The 20,387-nt window shown below is 36.5% G+C and overlaps 1 protein-coding gene across 1 annotated transcript in view; it reads right to left on the bottom strand.

Annotated features, from left to right (window-relative positions):
- Positions 1-11,913, bottom strand: part of LOC145687822 (GRIP1-associated protein 1-like) — a 49,789-nt gene extending 37,876 nt beyond the window's left edge. Inside the window, exons 1-4 of the mRNA XM_081761258.1 lie at positions 11,771-11,913; positions 7,048-7,114; positions 3,600-3,796; positions 1,379-1,486 (exon numbers count right to left, since the gene is read on the bottom strand). Coding sequence (XP_081617384.1) covers positions 1,379-1,486; positions 3,600-3,796; positions 7,048-7,114; positions 11,771-11,812 — 414 coding nt within the window. The 5' untranslated portion in view covers positions 11,813-11,913. The remainder of the gene's footprint in view (positions 1-1,378; positions 1,487-3,599; positions 3,797-7,047; positions 7,115-11,770) is intronic.
- Positions 11,914-20,387: the final 8,474 nt, after the last annotated feature.

The raw sequence follows: 20,387 nt of genomic DNA, 5'->3' as shown, positions 1-20,387 counted from the left end.
ATACAAGTTGTGACAGGAAAAGAGCAGCATTCTGCTCCTTGTTCATTCTTTCGTCAGTGTAGAACGGATCTCAATACAGTACGCTTGTCGCTTGAGTCAATATTCTTAAGAATTAGGCCTACGATTTACGTTAATGTTTTGTTTATGTTTCCTGCATTTAAGTTAGGCATTACAGAATTTATGCTAAAATGTGAACAGTTTACATAGAGTGAACTTATTCTTAACTTACTTTTTCCCCAACATTTTTTTTTTTTTTTTTTTTTGAACGTGCAGTGCAGTATATAAACATTTATAAAGTACCAGTACAGAGCCAAATAAGTGAGAAAATACGTACTGTATTATAACAGTGAGTTTTGGTATAAAACCTTTGTCTTCTGGTATTGGTGGGGCAAAGAAATGAGTCCGGTCTATCCGGTTCTTTTGTTATCCGACCTGCCTTTCCGCCACATTAGGCCAGATACTCGGACTCTACTGTACTGAGAAGAGTAACAGATTAAGGTATTGGCAAAAGGGAGAATTCCTATTGGTTCAAACAAGCTGTAGATAAAAGTACTTGACTTCAGCCGCACAGTATGTAACAGGTGATACCACTGCACAATAGGAGTCATGAAGTCATAGCGCTAACGTCTGGGAAATGTCACTATCAGCTAGGTTAATGTGCGTTTCACAGTTGGCTAGTATAACGAAAACACGTGCCTTAAGAACGCAGATGGCCGAACTTCCTCAAGTGACAATGATCATAGCTGTCACATACAATGAACATTATGAACCCTAGCAAACCAGAAGTAAGGGAAGGAAACCTTCTCCATGTTACGGTATATCCGCCAGACAGCGAACAGCATCATTCAGAAAAATCTAAATGTGAAGCGGAATTTTGAAGAACATTGGGACACGTTTCCATTTGTTTTTATACCGAGCTTCATATTGCTAACTTGATGGGTTCATGAGGTACTGTATTTTTGGCTGAAATCTTGAACCCTCTCTACCCGCTTATGATGCGTCCTTCAATCTAAATTACGTAACAAAATCTCAGCTCAAGGTCGATACTATGATGCAAAATTAATTTCAAACTGTTCAACTGTTTCCTCGTGATGCGATCAGAAACTACAGTCAACATCTCTTTTAATGAAATAGAAAATGCTATACTTCCCCGTTAAAAACACTTGGACTTATTTTTACTGAGAAGTTTATATACTAAGTTTCATCTTCCTACGTTGGAAGGACCGTGAGATAGGAACTGTTTATGTTTACGTCCAGCTCCCTCTTTAGGATATGCATTTTAATTAAAGTAGCATGAAAAAAAGGTTCAGCGTACGTGATATAATCATTTCAATGGTTTAGCCGTTTTCACGTGACACAATCACATAACTTGACTTACTTCTTGTTCTAAGTCTGACGGAGTTCCATCAACACTCCCATTGCATTCTCTTTTGCCAGTCTCCAGGGCAGCTACCTTTTTCTCCAGGGCTTCATTTGCTGAAACAAGCTGTAAATAATACATGTGTGTGAAACAATGATACAAGGCTTGTGTCTACACCACACGTTTAATATTTATACAGTGCAATGTGAAATTATGACAAAAGCAGATGGTACATGAACTACACAATGTTGTAAACGGAAGTATCAATGTAACTTACATTTGAATTGTATCCCAGATATTTCGTCATGCATTTTATATCTGCAACATAGTGCGTTGTTCGGTGATAAACTTACTGTCCATGAAATATGTAAATAGTTTACTATTTTCTTTCAATTATTACTTCCCTCCCCCCGCAAACGTGGAGACCTTATTATTACTCCCCTCCCCCGCAAACGTGGAGACCTGAAGAAAGTGTCTTCTTGCATCTGAAAAGTTAGGATTTAGGATTTCAATTTCTGGGCTTTCGGTATCTAAGGCCATTTAGCCCGTTACGTTTTGAGGGATGACGCCCCTCAGCGAGGACAATATCCGGGGAAAGGGAAGGAAGAAATGATTGGGGAAGGAAGGAGGTGGCCTGGGACCTATAAGTGAGGTACCACCCCGGCATTTGCTTGTGTGAATGAGGAAAACCTCATTCAGGGTGGCTGGCCTGAAAAGCTTTTAACACTTTATCTACGAAGTGGCCCCACCGGGAATCGAGCCCGGAACCACTCGCACCGAAAGCGAGAGCGACCCGAAAAGTTGGATTCAGTATTTCAATCAAAACTTTTAGGTCCATTTTTCTACGTAACATTAAGTACAACGTATTACGACATTTACTCACAGCCTTCTCCGTTGGTCTAGTGGCTAGCACCGCCTTTGGTGCACGAGGTTTGGGTTCGATTCCCGGTAGGAGACAACTGCATGCACGCACTACAATGTTTCGGACTACCACTTTATTCTGTAAGTTCACGTCTCATATAGCCTTGGTGGTCAAAATGGACGTAAAACTTCAACGAACAAACAAACAAAAAATCAAACGCAAATTGTTTGCATTAAAGCACTAAACATTTCCTAGATTTCAAAGTTATAAAAGAAGTCTACTACATTGAAAAGAGTATAGAGGGTGTCTACTGGAATACCAGAAAGTAAATTCATGACTTTTTCATGACCTTTTTGTTCAAATTTTCATGACCATGGTGATAAAAATTTACCATTAGTAATAATAAACCCCTACCATCAGTGGTGCATCGGTTAAGATGAGATCACATTATGTTCTTATTTATCTAATGTACATAATGTCGATTAGCTGACAACTAATTTTAAAATGCAAGAGCAATTTAAAAGGCAGTAAACAAATTTTTAATTGCGGTTCAAGTATGGGTTTAAGGCTTACCAGGTTCTATAGATTTAAAAAAAAATCTTGTGAACAGCCCCGTTACATTCAGCTAGGTTTTCTATCTGCATTTTATGTACTTTGAATTCTAAATTTATAATTTTCGTTTACAAGAAAAGACTGATTACGTAAATACCCAATTCTTTTCCATCGTGTCATATTTGAAATTAGCGTGCATAAACATACTGATAAGACCTACTGAATTTGTTCATAATGGAACTTTCATCCTGGATAGGGTCTGATGCCTTCTTTCTTCTCTTTTTTCAAGGGTACTTTTACAAATATTTTTTTCTCACAGTCTGCATACTAGTATCACATCAAAACTTTAAAAAAAGTGAACACAAAAATAGACATCTTGACAACTGTTTCAGTACATGCAGTATGAGGTATAAAAGTATGAAGTATAAAAATATACTCTGAGATTTCAGATTTTCATGACCAGTTGGGTAAATAAAGGACTTTTTCATGGCTTTCATGACGACTAAGCAAAATATATGACTTTTTCATGACTTTCATAACCAGTAGACACCCTGGTATACGATTTTTATGCACCGAAGCTTACGGACACGGTGATGGAATGACAGAAATGAGAGAACCCTGAAAAAAACCACGCATCACAGGTGGGCGCTCGACTACTGAGCCATCGAGGCCCCTAAAATCTCTCCTTGTTAATGACCCATAAGAACCAAGTTAGTTAATAATAATAATAATAATAAAAAATCCCTCACTACAAGTTATTATAACGCCTACTTTCTACGCTTTACTGTTAAATAACATAGAAGAAATAGAGTAATAATCACTTACAGTTGATAGCTCCTCAAGCAAAGTTTGATTTTGAAGTCGAAACTCATCCTCCTGGGCTTGCAGCTTATGTTGAAGGCTGTCATTCTCACTTAAGAGTAATTCTATATCCTTCGCCCTCTTACTACGACTGATAGCCTTCTGAGCTTTCTGGTATTCTCTCTCCACGACATCTAACTTTACTCGGAGGTTTTGGTTTTCTGGAATAAATATCCCATACAATGACATGAAATTACAAGAATTGGGGTCAATATAGGGTCAGTGAGGGTAATTATGAGACACCTTCACTGACCTTCAACTACTGTAGGGCAAATACAAATTAAGAGCACAGGCATTTAGTAACATCTTTCACAATGCTCTGTCTTCATTTTAAATTTCTATTTACAAAAGTTTGGATGTACCATTTTTTTTTTTTTTTTTAACAAACTCATTCAAAAAAAAAAATTGTTTTGAAATTTGAAATCCTATCATTACCTTTTATATCTACTTGTGCAGTAATATCATTGTTGTGAAACCAATAGGTGTTGGTGGAAGCCTGATAGGTCAGCAGTCATAGGTAAAGTTGAATTTGTCCCTTGGGCTTTTGTTTGTTACAAATGTTTGTTGTTGTTGTATTTCATTTTGCTTATATGGAGGGTAATTATGAGACGCATGCCAGATTAATCTATCTGATAAATAACTAGAATCTGTCTCTGTATCAGGGTTGGCTGGTTTAAACCAACTAGAAAAAAAAAAAAAAAAAAAAAAAAAAATTGGTTTAAACCAAAAAACAAAAATGTTCGTAAAAGTGTAAGCATTCGTAAAATCTTGATAAACATACATTTGTGGGTTATCACGTTTCACTGCCGTATATTATTCGTATTATATTCAGATCTAAATTCCTCATTCAGTACTCAAATAGATTATGCTACAAAAGCAACTTTTGTTCTTTTTATAAGTTTATGAAAGTTTCTTTTGGGATTTCTTTATAGTTTATTATTGTTATGCAAATTGCAATCAAAGAAAAATTCTAAATGTTGTTTCGTTTTAATAATGTTTACTATTGGTAAAATACATCGAAGTGCTGTACTTTTTTTGGGGGGAGGGTGGTCATACAAACCCCACGAGAGGCATTTATTGAAATCAGAAAATACTGATCTTTGGTATCTATTTATATATAAATGGGTCAGAACCAAAGTGGACTCAAATTAATTCGTATCTATTCATTTTTTTTTTTTTTTTTGCTGATAAATTAGGCAAATTAAGTCGCCGTATTTCTTTAACTTGGACTAATGAAGCTCGTAATGAACTAATTTCGACTAAATTAGATCTTCTATACTCTGGAATATTTTGAAATTGTCCATATGTAATTCTGTATAATGGTTTCACTTGTGCAACTGTTTTATTTATTTATTTTTATTTTTTAATTTTATTTATTTATATATTTTTTGGTCCTGAAATGGCATTTGACAATTATATTAACAAGTATGTAAAGATCAGTACAACGTATTTTTTATCAGGAATCCTTTGTGAGTGATTTGGCAGACGTATCGCCAGTTAATCCCGGTTTCAAGTTCAAATAGAGGACAATTTCTCTCGGATGTAAGCTGAGAAGTGGTTTGGATTTCGTTTTAAGTTTATGTAACCCCTTCCAGCATCACCCAGTTGTTGTATAACAACACCAAGGCGAAACAAACTTATTTCTGTCCATATGTCATATAAATACATAGAGCAAATTATTTAAACCAAAAAAAACCTGGTTTAAACAAAAAAACTGGATTTAAACCAAGAAGCCGTGTTTTCTGGTTTTTTCAATAAGAGCCATGGTTTTTACCAACCCTGCTCTGTATCCTAGTATGTTAATTTTCAAAACAAACTGTATTCTGCAGTTTAGGTAGTCCTATAATCTAGTTTCTTAGTAACTTTCAAATTTGACATTTACTCATCAACTTATGAGATGACAGGAAATTTCTCAGCAGCAAATTATTACCCCATTGGTACCATAAACTACTGCCTAGGTTAATTGCTTTCGAAACTCAAGTAATCTGAGTAACGTGGAAAAGTTGTGAAATCTGTCTCAAAATTTCCCCCACTGATCCTACGCGATGCATTACACACATTCTATATAAACTACAAACTGGTTGGTTGGACTGGTTGTTTCCTGAATACACTAAGATTGAATTCAGGTATTATTAATGTATTTGTTTGCGAAAAGCTTTCTGAGCTAAATAGATCATTTGAATCCAAAACTATGCAATTAATAAGTTTGAGTTGTGCGAAGATATACACGGTTGCCTAAATGAAAGGGTCACTTTTAAAGTAGCACAGTTGCCTCTCGGAAAGCTTTGTGTTTATGTCGCTACTCACGGTGTTAATGTGCTACACTCAGTGAAACCAGCTACATGAGTACGGGTCTGAATCAATTCATCCTAAGATGGACGGTGACCAGCTATTCAATTTTTTATGGTAGATGGTGTTATGCGGCCGGAATTTATCGAAATATGAAGAATGTGTATGTGAATGACTGTTAGTGAATGTAGTTAGGTGGTATCATCCATCGTATAGCCCTGGCATATCGCCTTCCAATATCAAGTCTTCGGAACACACGAAATCTCGTGGCACCGTTTTGGAAACGATGATAAATTCGGAACGACATTGGAAAATGGTTTCCCAGCAAATTACGGAAGTTCTATCCTCGGGGTATGTATCATCACATGAATCGCTGTGATATGTGTTTAAACCAGCAAAACGATTTGTGTAGGCTGAGATGTCCCTCTCTATCAAGTATTTCAACCACTTCAGAAACTGACCAAAGCCGGTTTAATTTGGACAGCATATATAACAAAACAATACAAGATAACGGACTATCAACTACTCAAATTCAGTGATGATTAAATTAAGTATACTGAACTTACCCATTTCTCAACAGTTTAAGTCTGAACAAGCCTATAATATGCACTAACAGAAAAATTAAACGCTGAAATGATTAAGAGATCAATCCCGATCTCTCGCTTGGTGCCCTGTCATCAATCCCGAACCCTGTCAATCCACCGTTTAAACTCACCTATGTAATTACATCGTTGTATTGTAACTTCAAAATTATATACTGATTTAAATTTTTCATAAAGTCAGAAAGAAAATATACCAAACACATAAATGAAAACACGGCAGAAAAAATTCTTTACCTGTTATAGTAGGATACTAATCTCTTGAATAGTACTTGTGGCCTGATGTAGGATACCGCTAATTCTGTTGACCAAAATTATAAAACTAAATTAGACTAGAGTAGATAGCATACTGTTCACTATAATGCTCAAAATTTTTAGCCTCTACGTGTAGTTGCACAAAACTGGAATGTATTTCATCCCTTCTGATGCTATTTTAACGCATATGTCAGAGCGTGGATAATATTCAACGCACTTCATATCTGAAAGACAGAAAATAAAAAACAAAAACGGAAAGATGAACTCACCATTTTCTTTCTTCTTGCATTGTTCTTCAAGTCCATAATTGGCAGTACGTAACTCAATGAGCTGCGTCTGAAATCAATACAAAATGATAAACCACTGCATTTCTTAAAGGTAGTATCTCCTACTTTCACAACTCTACACATACCTTCCTTTCGAAATGTACTAACAATATCAACTACTGAAAGCCTCAGAACTTATATTCAGACATCCTTTAATACCCTCCTATCACACTATACTTTACTGAAAATAGACGTGCTAAGGAACAGTGTCTGTGGATATGGTTGTAAAATGTCTTACAAGGCAACACAGACTCTTGGAGTTTACGTCCCAAAACTTAACCTCTCCATTTCTAGAAATGTAAAAGTTACTTTCGCTAATGAAAAATGCCTCACTTTGCTGACAACTCGGTACATACAGCCATTCTCAAGTACAAAAACATCTTCGAGACATCCATAGAAATATTTATTTATTGAACAAATTCGCAGATACAGCATAATTTTGCCATTTTACACAGGGAAATGTTAACAAGCGGGAAAAAAAGAAGAAAAATAACACCAATAATGTCAACAAAGAGTGCAAAATAATATTATTTGACCAGCATGTGTTTTATTGTTCTGTCAAACAACGAGTAACTCGAAAAAATGTCTACATCAGTTGGTATATGATTATAATAATTTGGTATTCTGCGAAAAAGACACCTCTGTCTAACTGCCAACTCGTGGAACTTTTTTTCCCCCCTAAAGGAAGTCATCATTAACCCATCAAGAAACGCAATGCTACATGTAAATCCTACATGCAACAATAAAAAGCAAACCACTGAACTAATTTTAAATTATTCAAATCATGTAGCATAATATGCTGTCACAGACTCTGAAGAACGTGGTAGTTGTTCTCGACTACTCATAAACTGCAATATTCTCGACACTCGTTATCAGCCGTAGTTGTGCGGAGATCGGCCAGATTTCTGAAGCAGTTCAAGAAACTTCAAGTGACCAAGGATAATAGTATGTAGACAAAATCACATTACAACACTGCAGCACCCAAGAAAGGTGGCTAAGAATATTAAAACTATCTAGCCTAATCTACGGCGCACTAACAGTGATGCAATGCTTATTAAACCATAAAAAGTTACTGACTAATATCTCAAAATTAACTGTAGAAAGTTCCTCGCTTCCTAGATGGGGAAAAAGCCCTGCTTAGAAATCTACGGTTGATTGAATATTGAAAAACAAAGAGACACCAATTTAAGCATACCGCAAAATATACCACAATAAAGGGAGTTCTCTTCCTATCTTGTTTACTAAAGCGCGTCAAACATTTCTTTGAAAATACATATGACTTCTCTAAATGTCTAACGAAATAAGTGAATTGGTAGACGAAAATTATGAAATCTGTTGTTGCAATTGTATCAACTATACTGGTGCCCTGTACAATCAGTACCACAGCTGGATTGTACTCTACATTTTAAATGTTATAGCGAACAAATATTCAATACAAATAACCAATAATAATAATGACACGGAAAATGTAATTTAGTAAGGCGCTACCTAAGCTCTGTTCATTCAATTTAGGCAGACACCAATAAAAATTAAAAAAAAAAAAAAAAAAAAAAAAAAAAAATTAAAAAATCAAAGGATTGAATCGTTCAAATGGAACTTACAAAGGCGAACTCTTTACTCCAATTTTTCGCCAGAAGTAAAATATACAAATCATCAGTCACATTGACATGTGACACTAATATAGGTTTAAAAATTCGTATTTCTCTGTCGCTATACAAAAATCACATGATTTAGTGACGATGTAACCAAGAGGAAGTTCGTAATATGAATAGCCAGGAGCAAAAGTCCGTATAAAACATTCAAGAACTTAAAAGATGGATCGATTTCACTACAATATTAAATTGGCCATGACACACAATATCGCTTTCAGATTAACTCATTCAGGAGATATAAGCCGACCCATGTTTTAAACTATTACGAATAATCCTAAATTTTATCCACTCATTTATAGATTAATAATAAATAATAATAATAATAAAAAAAAAAAAAAACTACTGAGAAGTTACTGTCGATATATCTATTCTGAAACAGTACGACTTCCATTATGACACAGGTTTAAGACAACGAATTGGGTAAGAATGAAGAATATTTCAAAAACATTGACTTAGTACGTTTTACAGAATGTCAGACATTAGGGCGTAACGAGGCAACTAGTTCCCCGTATTGAAAGATGGCAGTTCCATGTGACATTTCAATTTTCAGTTTTGTAACAACGTATGTTGGTGAGGAACAGGAGTTGCTACGTCTTCTGGAGAGAAAAATCTTTGAGATTTACGTCCCACGATTATGCCGGTTAAGCTGAAGGAGACGGTGATGATGAGAGATGAATGAAATGGTGGAATGAAGAAAGTGGGAGGAAACGGAAGAACTCTGAGAAAACCCACGCACACGGTGTTTGGCCACCACAAAGTTCACTTGGCGCGAGCAGGGTTTGAACCCAGGACACCAAACACCAGAGGTGAACGCTCTACCACTGAGGCACCGCAGCCGCCGTCTTCTGGAGAGACACGGATTACTGATTGGATTTGATTTGTGAGTTTAGCGTCCCTTTCAAGCAGCAAGGCTATATGAGACATGGACCAACAAATTAAGTGGGATCCAAACCACATAAACTCCCGCCGGGAATCGAACCCGGTTCTCCCACGCCAAAGACGCATATACTAGCCATAGAGTCATGAGGGAGCTCAGCACGTATTATTGACATTCAGAAGAAAGTATGGTAAATGTAGGAAGGTCTTGAATTAGTGGAGAAACAGTTAAATACTTAAATGTAAACATCGTAGCTGTGATGTGATGTAACTGCAGTGAATGTTATTATGAAACCACCTAACTTAGTGCTTTCACCAGCATCCTCGTTTAGGAGTATATGCCTGTCAGCTCCGCCATGCCTTGATTCAGTTACATAGCATTCGTGCTTTTCAGTAACCACCTAGCACAAGCTGGTTTGTGGTTTCTACATTGCAGCTTTATGGCATTGTCCGGTCGCGCATTTATTTGCAAAACGCTAAAGCCCGGCAAGGTTCTAGAACACAGGCCCTCCTTCCCATTTAACTATGATAAAGACAGAAAACAACGTTCCCTGTGGGACTCTAACCTGCCCTCGCTCGCCTACGCTTGCTCGGCAATACTAAGTGAATTAAATATTAAACTTTGGTACAGAAAAGAACCAATCTAGCTACTAATCTATATGGGGGTGGGTGCGTTCTAGAACCTTTCCCTAAAGCTCTCCTAAACTGAATTTGGACCGAGGAATGCAACTCCTTGAGAAACACTTCCTAAGGTAAGCTAATGACAGTGAATTTCTTGATTAACTAGAGTTTAAGGATTTTAAGCCAGATCATGTTGGACCTATTATGGTCCTAACGGTACAAAAACATTATCTTCTTACTTGGGTGAACTTTACAGTACACACTTGGTATCATTACGCAGACACGAATAACTACACTCGATTAATTTTAACAAAATGGGCCGACACTTCCTTAAGCTACCCGATCCTACTACACACTTCAAAGCGGTTCTACTTATCAATGCCCAGCTGGAGCATGTGTTCTATATTTTACTCACCTAAACCTACCCACTTCATACGCAATCAACGATACTAAGTTGTAAATCGATATACACACATAAGAGAAGGTTCTAGATTACAGGTCGCCCCATATAGGTTAGTAGCTAGTTTGGTTAATTTATGTACCAAAATTTAACTTTTAATTCACACAGTATTGCCTAGCGAGCGTCAGCAAGTAAAGGCGGGCTAGAGCTCCGTAGGGCACGTTCTTTTCTGTCTTTATTACAGCTCAATGGGAAGGGGGACCTGTGTTCTAGAACCTTGCCCACACGTAAGAATAAAAATGCACACAGACATTTAACATTCTACAATTAAATACGTAACTGAATACTAATATACAACTTTGTATCTGTGGATTCATAAGTGACAACGTATATAAATTGAAGAAAACCAAATAGGTTAAGTTCCGAACATGAGCATTCACTAAATCACTTCAAAAACAATCCGAAAATATAAATACTGAACCTAACGTCACTAAATAGAACTTCATAGCGTGTCTCAGGGGAATGTAAAAATATCAGCAATTTATCGCATAAACTCAGATATTTCGAACGAAATGTAACATCCTGTCAGGTGAGTAAATGGTCTTCCGAACTAGACACAAATTTCTTCTGTTATTATCTTTCAGCTTCCAATTCCTGAAGGCAGATTTTAAATTCTATTGATTCCAATTTCCTGAACTGTCCATCATTTGTACTAATTAAGACACGAAGTATATTGTCTTATGTTTCTTGTGTTTACGGAAAACTACAACGCAAATAACAATAGCCACAGATAAACATAAAGACATCTTACTGTAACCCACCAAAACGAAAAATCATTTATTATATTTATCATAACAAGTTTCTACAATTAAAATTATGTTTGTGAACTCTTTAAGTTCAAAGTCAACGGTACTAAATTCCAAATATATAAGTTCCTATAACAATTGTTTGTCAAGTTACAATGTTGATTTCGTGTATCATAAGGATATAAACACTGATTGCATACACTCCATGGAGACAGTTGTCCTCTTTAACCTAATTAAATCACATCTATAACTGTAATTAAATATGCAATTTTGTTGAATATTTAATAAAATGTGATCATAAACAAAAATACCTGCAATCTTTGAAATTCTTCATCTGACAAATGCGATGCCATTTTTTATCACGAAAGTAAAGTTCCTCTCCATCTGATTCAAAACATTTTAAATCGATATAGTTTTCGTTACGTTGGTACAGTCCGTCCCAAATTGTTTAACGGAACGGCTACAGATCTCCCAACAAACAAATAAATAAATAAAAGATGAACACTCCTAATATGAATTCAGATACAGAGTACTAATTTTAAAAAAAGTACACTTGTGAAACTGTTAGTATGTTTTAATATATTTTCTGCCTAAGACTATTAGACATGATAATATTTTATCATATATCGTGCTTAATATATTTTGCGTAGAAGCTTCAAGTGACAAGGCGCGTCATTCCGTACCAACCTCCGCAAAAGTGCGTAGCGTAAAAAAGCACTATCCGCCTCCTGACTACTGCAGGAAGCATATGCTAGTCGAACTCTTTACTATGGCACTAATCACAAGTCAGGAAGACTCTGCATAAGCCTCAATATGTGCAAAAGATAATTAGAACTGTTGTGAGTACTATCGTAAAGAGGAAATTTTACATTGTTTTCACGCAAACTTTTACGGAAAGGAACCACTGAATAGCATGGTCCAGGGCGAGTCGTATTTGTAAGGCCTGCACGCGCTCGGGCCGACCTCCCGAGCCCGCCCTGGTTCGAGCCGTAAATATGTAAATATACAACCATATATCTCGGGCTATTTCGAGCCTAACTTTGTAAATATAGTGCACAACTATTTTTATCGGACCATTCTTTCTAGAAAACTTTTAAAGTACATGTAAATTTGTAACTGAGACACGTATACAAAAAACATGGTTTAAATTACGCAGTTAAGAGTAAAGGTAACTATGTAATTGAAAGAAAAACTAAAAGTAACAGAAATAAACATGCTTAGCTTATCTGTGAGTGAAATTTTGAGCAGCAGAGTGTGGATCCCATTTTTTTCTTCACTGCAATCGACAATGATTGGTTTGAGGACTATCTGAGTGAGTCCAGTACACATCCATTTGCATAAGAATTTGCACACATTGACATTTTGTTTTAAAGATTTGAAGTATACATGTTTCCACTTCATAAGAACTTATATCAATGAAATGAAATGAAATATTTAGCTTAACGTCCCACAATTATGCGCCGAGACTAAAAGAGCCGGAATTTATATAAATGACAATTTTCTTTAGAGAACTCTTATAGTTAGTAAGTGTAAACGATAATCTTTATTTCGTTCTTTTCTCTGAATTATGTAAGCTTTTAAAATGCAAAATTAAACCTCTCATTAAATAAAAATACAATTAAGTTTTAATTATTAAGTTTCTGTAATTCGGACTTAATTCAAGCTCATTTCATTATTACATGAGCTCAGGCCTAAAGGCTAAAACATATTTCGGACTCAGGTCAGGTCTCACATTACAAATTCAAGGGCTAGACCAGGCTAAAAATTCCTGCCTATGCAGACCTCTTAGGTCGAGGCAACTTAGTACAGATATAAAAAATGAGTTTCAAACTGGCTTTTCATCTTCAAAGAAAATCCACTAGTGAGCGGAAAATTGCTCAAAGTGAAGTCCATCTCCACATAAAATTTGAAGGAATGTTTATTGTCTTTGGATTTCCTATTGTGGTCATTAAGACTTTTTCATTTTTGTTTCAACTTCTTTACATTATCGCCCACCATTTAATAATTATGTCCACCCCTTAATACATCACATACTACCGTATTTATGTTCTTTTCATACTACTGCTAATAATAATGTTTTTAAAAGTCAGGATGTGCATTTCGCAATGCACAACAATTACGTTATTTATGGAAATATGACAGATCAACAGCATTAACTAATGCATTGTCAATGTTGTAACCCTTCTAAGTAAATTACACACTGTTATACTTTCGAACACGAAAGTCGCGGTATGAATAAAAAACATCAGCCAAGCCTCAGTACTGCCAAGCCTCACTACTCACGACTGCCTCACTACTACCCAAATCGCAAAATGGATTCAAAATACATGGGAAAAATCTCTAGCTTCTAAATTCACATTCTTCCTAGGATCACCCCAAGAATGAATTTTTCTTCATTCTTCATAATCATTAAAACTAGAGCCCATTTTAGCCATTAGTCTTACGTAGGACTCTACTCTCTAATAGATACTTTAATTCCTACTCCAATCTCGGGAAAATCCTTAAGTTATTGCCAGAGATCACTTTCTCTAGCGGGACTGGAAGCCTAGGACTAACATATCCACAGAACATCCAGCGACAATTCTAAAGGACAAATCTCCCGGAATAAATCTTTCTTGCTAATTTCCTTCGGACTGAAACACCACAAGCAAAGATACCTCCACCTTACTAGCCTCTTGACATAAAACAGCAAAAGCTATTAAAAATCCGCCTCTTTATATGTTTTCCGAGGACAAAAAAAAATGTAGAAAAAATTCAACTTAGCAACGGTTCTGGAAACTTCTGCAGCAGTGAAAAATTACTGAAAAAAAGCAAGCAACAAAGAGAAACCTTCAATAAAACTAATCTCTCCCCAGACCTATGACCAAGAGGGCGCGAGTGAAATTTTTGATCTAGCTAACTGTAATAGAATCATGGGAAATTCAATATATATGTAAATGATAGACATAATTCTCTAATTGATGTTTACGTACATTTACATACAGATGGTGATCAGAAAAATGGAAACACCTGTAGTTGGCAACACGTCAGATGTATGGGTTGGCAGTGGTGTCGTGGCGCCCACAGCGCCGGACTGCTGGTGGTGGTGTGTTAGGTCGATCTCCATACTACGCTAGGCGCAGTGGAACAGCAGTGTCCAGTGGCTGCAGCAGGCGGAGTTAGTGTAAAATGGGAGACCCCTCAGATTTTGAAAGAGGGCAAATTGTTGGTGCGCGGTTATGTGGAGTGAGTGTGACGACAGTGGCTACTGTGTTAGATGTGTCGCGTGGGACAGTGTCGAAGGTGATGACGGCCTACACAACACACAGGAAAACCACATCGGGGAAGCGGAACAGTGGGCGGAAGAAAATCATGAGTGACAGATCACGCCGGGTATTAAAGCGCATTGTCACACAGAACCGTCGTGCCACTGCGGAGCAAGTGACGGAGGAACTCAAGCAGCACCTCCCCCACCCTGTTTCGACAATCACAGTCCGCCGCGAATTACATGACATGAACTTACGGGGTCGTGTTGCACGGGCCAATCCGCTCATCAGGGACCATAACGCTTTCGCACGCAGCAAAGGGTGCCGCGACCATGCAACTTGGACCGTTGAGGATTGGAAACGTGTGATATGGTCGGATGAGTCATCCTTCACCATATTTCCAACCACGGGCCGTGTTTATGTGTGGAGAACACACAAAGAAGTTTATGATCTGCAGTGTCTCCGCCCAACTGTGAAACATGGCGGCGGCTCGGTGATGCTGTGGGCCGCCATATCATGGTTTTCATTGGGTTCTGTGGTCACACTTAGCGGACGAATCACTGCCAACGATTAGGTCGCAATTTTAGGAGACCACTTGCATCCTATGGTCCGGATGTTGTTCCCGGACAATGACGCCATCTTCCAGGATGATAATGCATCCATTCACACAGCTGGCGTTGTTGCAGCGTGGTTTGAGGAACATCGGGATGAAGTTCAACACATCCCCTTGCCCGCCCAATCCCCAGATCTCAACATAATTGAACATTCTGTTGTCCGTCTTGGAAACACGACTCCGGCGACGATTTCCACCTCCATCCTCTCTCACAGAACTGCCGATGCCCTGCACGAGGAATGGTGTAAAATTCCACTTGCTACCATTCACGACTTCTATGCCTCCATCCCACGTCACATTAAGGCTGTTCTGAAGGCGAAAGGTGGCCCGACACCATATTAATCTGGTAAGTTGCAATTTCGTTCAGGTGTTTCCATTTTTTTGATCATCATATGTATAATAAAACATTATATATATATATATACATATATATATATATATATATATATATATATATATATATATATATATATATATATATATATATATATATATATATATAACACTAAGAGTAAATAAATAGAGTCAGGCCTGACTTACACTAAATAATAAACTTAATTGTATATATTTAATATTAAAATATATCATGCATAAATATGTAAATAATAAGCAAAGAAGCTAGGTGCATTTTGTAGTAGCTATTATATTAATTACATTTTTAAGTTACTTTTTGTAACATCACAGAAAATATAGTGGAAGTAGGCTGTGGCAATTTTTCAAACATACTTTCTAGTTCCCTTGACAGTAAATTATTTTTTCAAATATTAAGCGAAATGACATCCAAATTTGATGTTTTTTTTTTGTTTTCTGGTGTAGCGGTACCGCAGTGGGTATGATTTTCCTTTTCATTTTGTTTGTGTGTTCAAGTTTAGCACATGTTCTCAGTGCCTAGGCTGTATGAGACGTCAATTTCAATCTAAGGTGAAGCCTATACTATCATAACGAGTTCAACAAGGAATCGAACCGAACCCGAGATCACGTTTATGAAAGGCATACGTGCTAACCACTAGAGTAGCGTCTAGGTCTACCATAGGTTCGAGTTCCACTTTAAAACATGCACGATTTCAATTATCCATTACGTTTTGGAATTCATGTCGTTGTCGAGTAATAGGAATGCAAAGTGGCAGCAAGATGTAAAATCAGAAACTAAAGTTTGTTTGCTGAACTGAGAAAAATCCGTTATCCGGCCAGCGGATATTGTACAAATATACGGAATCCTTATATTTATTTCGGAAATCAGTGCGGAGCATACGTTATTCATATGCTACATACGATTCCCGCTTAGATGTTGCATCATATCGTTGCAGGATCTATGACATTTAACAGCCTTACATATAACATACATGTATATGTTACAGACGTCAGCTTTATGTTACATACGTCTATCTGTATGTGAGATCCTGATCGCCTATATACAGTACTTTTATTCAGAACACATATACGGAAAGTACGTATAAAATATCCTTTCTCAGTTATACGTTTGCTGTACGTTAAGTCAAGAAACTGCAGGGTTAACACATGTAACCTACGCTTTTACGTATGCCACATATATTTTTCTCAGTGTAGCTCAGTTAAATCATAGAAGTTATAGTAAGAGGCTGAGTTTAGGGATGGCTAATGGGGTGACCGCTCAGGCCCCGCCTTTGGGGAGGACGCGTTTATCGTCCATATATATATATATATATATATATATATATATATATATATATATATATATATATATATATATATATATATATATATATATATATATATATATACGTAGCTAGGTCAATATATCTTTCCCTAAACTGTACGATCCTTTCCCGCAATGCGGCGATTGAATGTTGAAGACTTGTTGAAATGTTGCATGGACATGTTCAATGCACTGACCACTTACCTACCATGTCACTTCAGCTTCCACTCAAACTATTAACTAGTTAAATCGTTTATGTAAGATAAACATATACACAAGCTACTAATGATCGTATAAAAAGACGTTCCTTATGTGAATGTTACAATGACTTACTCATATTCCCTTTTCTAACTCCAAAACAATTTATATAGACCTTCGTCAATGAGAAAAATATCACAAATTGTTCTTGAAGCTACCTCATCGTTTTCAACGATGGTCCATGCTTACATTACTATTTTTCGTTATCTTAACTTCTAATTTCCAAAGAAGAAAAGATGCTAGACATTATTTTCGCGTTCTTTGAATTGTATCAACACATATAGAAATAGAAAGTTCTATTTGTATCTTCCGTAACTACTAGTTTATTTTCGTAACTTTGTATGAGGAATTTGTGGTAGATTGGCAAATTATAAAACTTGTATGGCAGAGACACGGGTTCGAATTCCGTCGTGGCAATTATTTTTATGTATTGGAAGGTATTGTTTACGCAACTGCTATATTAATTATGTTATTCTTTTATTATTATTAGGATTATTATAATTATTATTGTTGTTGTTGAAAAGTCGAGACTTGGCTACATATTACATGAAGTTTTTGGTTATTCAATTTCAAGTTTTTTTCTTGTTATGAAAAGCATCTGAAATTGTGAATTGTTTAAAACATTAATACTTCTAGCAGTAGTAGTACCTGTAGAAGAAGAAGAAGTAGTAGAAACATAAGCAATTTGTGTGAAATAATAGCCTTTGTTTTTGATTAGTCGTATTTTTAACCTATACTAACGATATGCCTTACGTATTCATTAATTGTTCGCAAAACACGTTACGTTCCCAAACAGTACGAATCAAGATTAATACGGCTGACGTCATCTTGTAGGCCGCTGTTCTATTGCGAGTGCACTGAAGAAAGTCGTATCAACAGTAACGAGGAAAACGGTTCAAGTGTGACATGAAATTGTGGACGAGTTTATGCGTAAACGAAGTGTTTTTTTATGTACAATTAAACCCATTAGAAGGGAAAATCCTCGATTTCAACCGTTCCGGAGATATAAAGGAATAAGTGGAATTCTGGAGCTTCGATATTTTGCGAATTTTTGAATATGTAGCGATAGTACTAAGAAACCTTTATAACTCAAGGTTTTCTCACCAAGAGAAATCCAGGCTTAGACATGAGGGTTACAAAACTGAAGAGTCCATAAACATTCTACGAAAAAAATGTTTTGGGTGGAGAAGGCAAAAATAACGGAGTTTCATTGTTCTCTGAAATAGACGTGTAGTGTGTCTATTTACAGGTTTCTTGGCATGCTGAATCGAATAAAAGCATCATAAGGTCAAATAGGATGAAAAATGTAAAAAATGGTGGCTGTCCGAATGTTCCAAACATTAATAATTACTACAATTATTAACCGACCGGAACGAAACTTGGCTCAAAAGTACATTTTACTATATTTATTTATTGCCAACAAAACATGCTGGAGCCCAATTACAGTGTTGAAGATTACATAATCATATAGTTCAGGATGAAAATCGAAACGATCCATCAAAAGACATTTCCCTTTATTTATTCACACAGTGCCGTGTGAGAGAGTCTCTTAAGTTAAAGATGAGAACTCCAAATATGAACTCTTACATAAAACAATGGAACATGTTTCAAGGCTTTTGTATATTCCTCTGCTAAAAGAGGAAGGGTGGTCATTTATATAATATCGAAATTTCCGCTTATTTATTTACAGTCTAAGTGGATAGGGGACTTCAAAATTTATGCCAAAAATAGAGTATCTAATGGGGTTTTGTAATTACACTTTTTATTGAAATGCGATCATCAGAGGAATGAAAGGTGGTTCAAATATTTTACGAATAACCATAAAAGGATTTGAAAAAATCCCCAATATATGTAGCACACCACAAGGAGGCAATGCAGCAAACGAAAACAGAAAAAGATGGGGTGATTATTTTGTAAGCTACATAGGTACAGTTTTGTGAAGATATGTGCATTTGGACACATGGCAAAATATTTCATTTTCAACAATGGGACATTTTATTTTAAAAGAACATTATAGTGAAAAGGATAACTATTCATTTTAAGTTAAATCACCTTTCGACTTTCTTTTTCTAAGTTCATTTGCCTTTGCTGTCTGTCATTTACTTCTTACGTTTGTAATTTTTCAATTAATAAAAACAACAGATTGCTTCCCCGTCCGCATTCCTACCATCACCTTACCTTGGTTAATCTACGAGCACGCACTTTTTCATCGAGACGCAAATCAAAGTGAATAACCGAGGATATGAACCCGGAAGGCACGCTATACAAAATCGATTGAGAGACTTTTGAGAAGGTCAGTCGACATGAAGTTAGAAACGAGTTAAGATGTAGACCGCGAACCTCCTTTGGGAATTTACGATTGATATAGCCTTGCTCTGTTCTGTAGAGCACCTTTGTTTCAGCTAACATCAGACAGCTGTTAATGACGATATATTGTTTTTTTGAGAAGAAGTTTCGACTCTAACTAAAATTGCGGTCTTCGCAAAGTTGGTTTCTCAGTACGGGTTCCGCTGACTTTTAACCTTTGGTTACTTGAACGACCAGCCAGCCAAACAGAGAGATGGACGGACGTCGGCCCGCTGGAGGAACCGTCAAGAGGGCAACAATCAGACCTGCAAGTAAGTGCAAGTAGGTTAACCTTTCCTAAAAGTTACTCCCTTTTCACCCCTTTTGCCTCCTTTTTATATCACAATCTGTTACCTTTTACATAAGTCAGATTTTATTTAAATGCAACCCAGGTTAGATCCCGTACCTCACGTTTTGTCAAGTTCTATGTTTGCTAATCCTGGGCGCAACTTGTGAGTTCTGTCATCCCCAATCACGTCATATATAAGTACATTATCTGAGCTCTCAAACCGACTAAAGGGCGACTGCACATGGCGGAGATGTGGTTTTAACTTGTGTGAATACACACATATCTGTGACCCTCGATTTTTCCCATTTAGCTGAACATAATTAAGATTTATTTTGCTTTAGTTTGTTCGCCGCCCACCGTTAGAATTTGATGAAATTCTATTTGTTTTACCACCCTCCCTCCATCCTCTCAATTTGTTGTGTTATTTTGTTTTATGTGTATTTTTAGCCATATTATTTAGAGACACTTAGAGAAAATGGTGAATACTAGCATTATGGCACAA

The sequence above is a fragment of the Thermobia domestica genome, chromosome 6, assembly GCF_964235325.1.
Source record: "Thermobia domestica chromosome 6, izTheDome1.hap1.1, whole genome shotgun sequence".
Taxonomy (NCBI): Eukaryota; Metazoa; Arthropoda; class Insecta; order Zygentoma; family Lepismatidae; genus Thermobia; species Thermobia domestica.
This window is presented reverse-complemented; position numbering and strand designations above follow the sequence as displayed.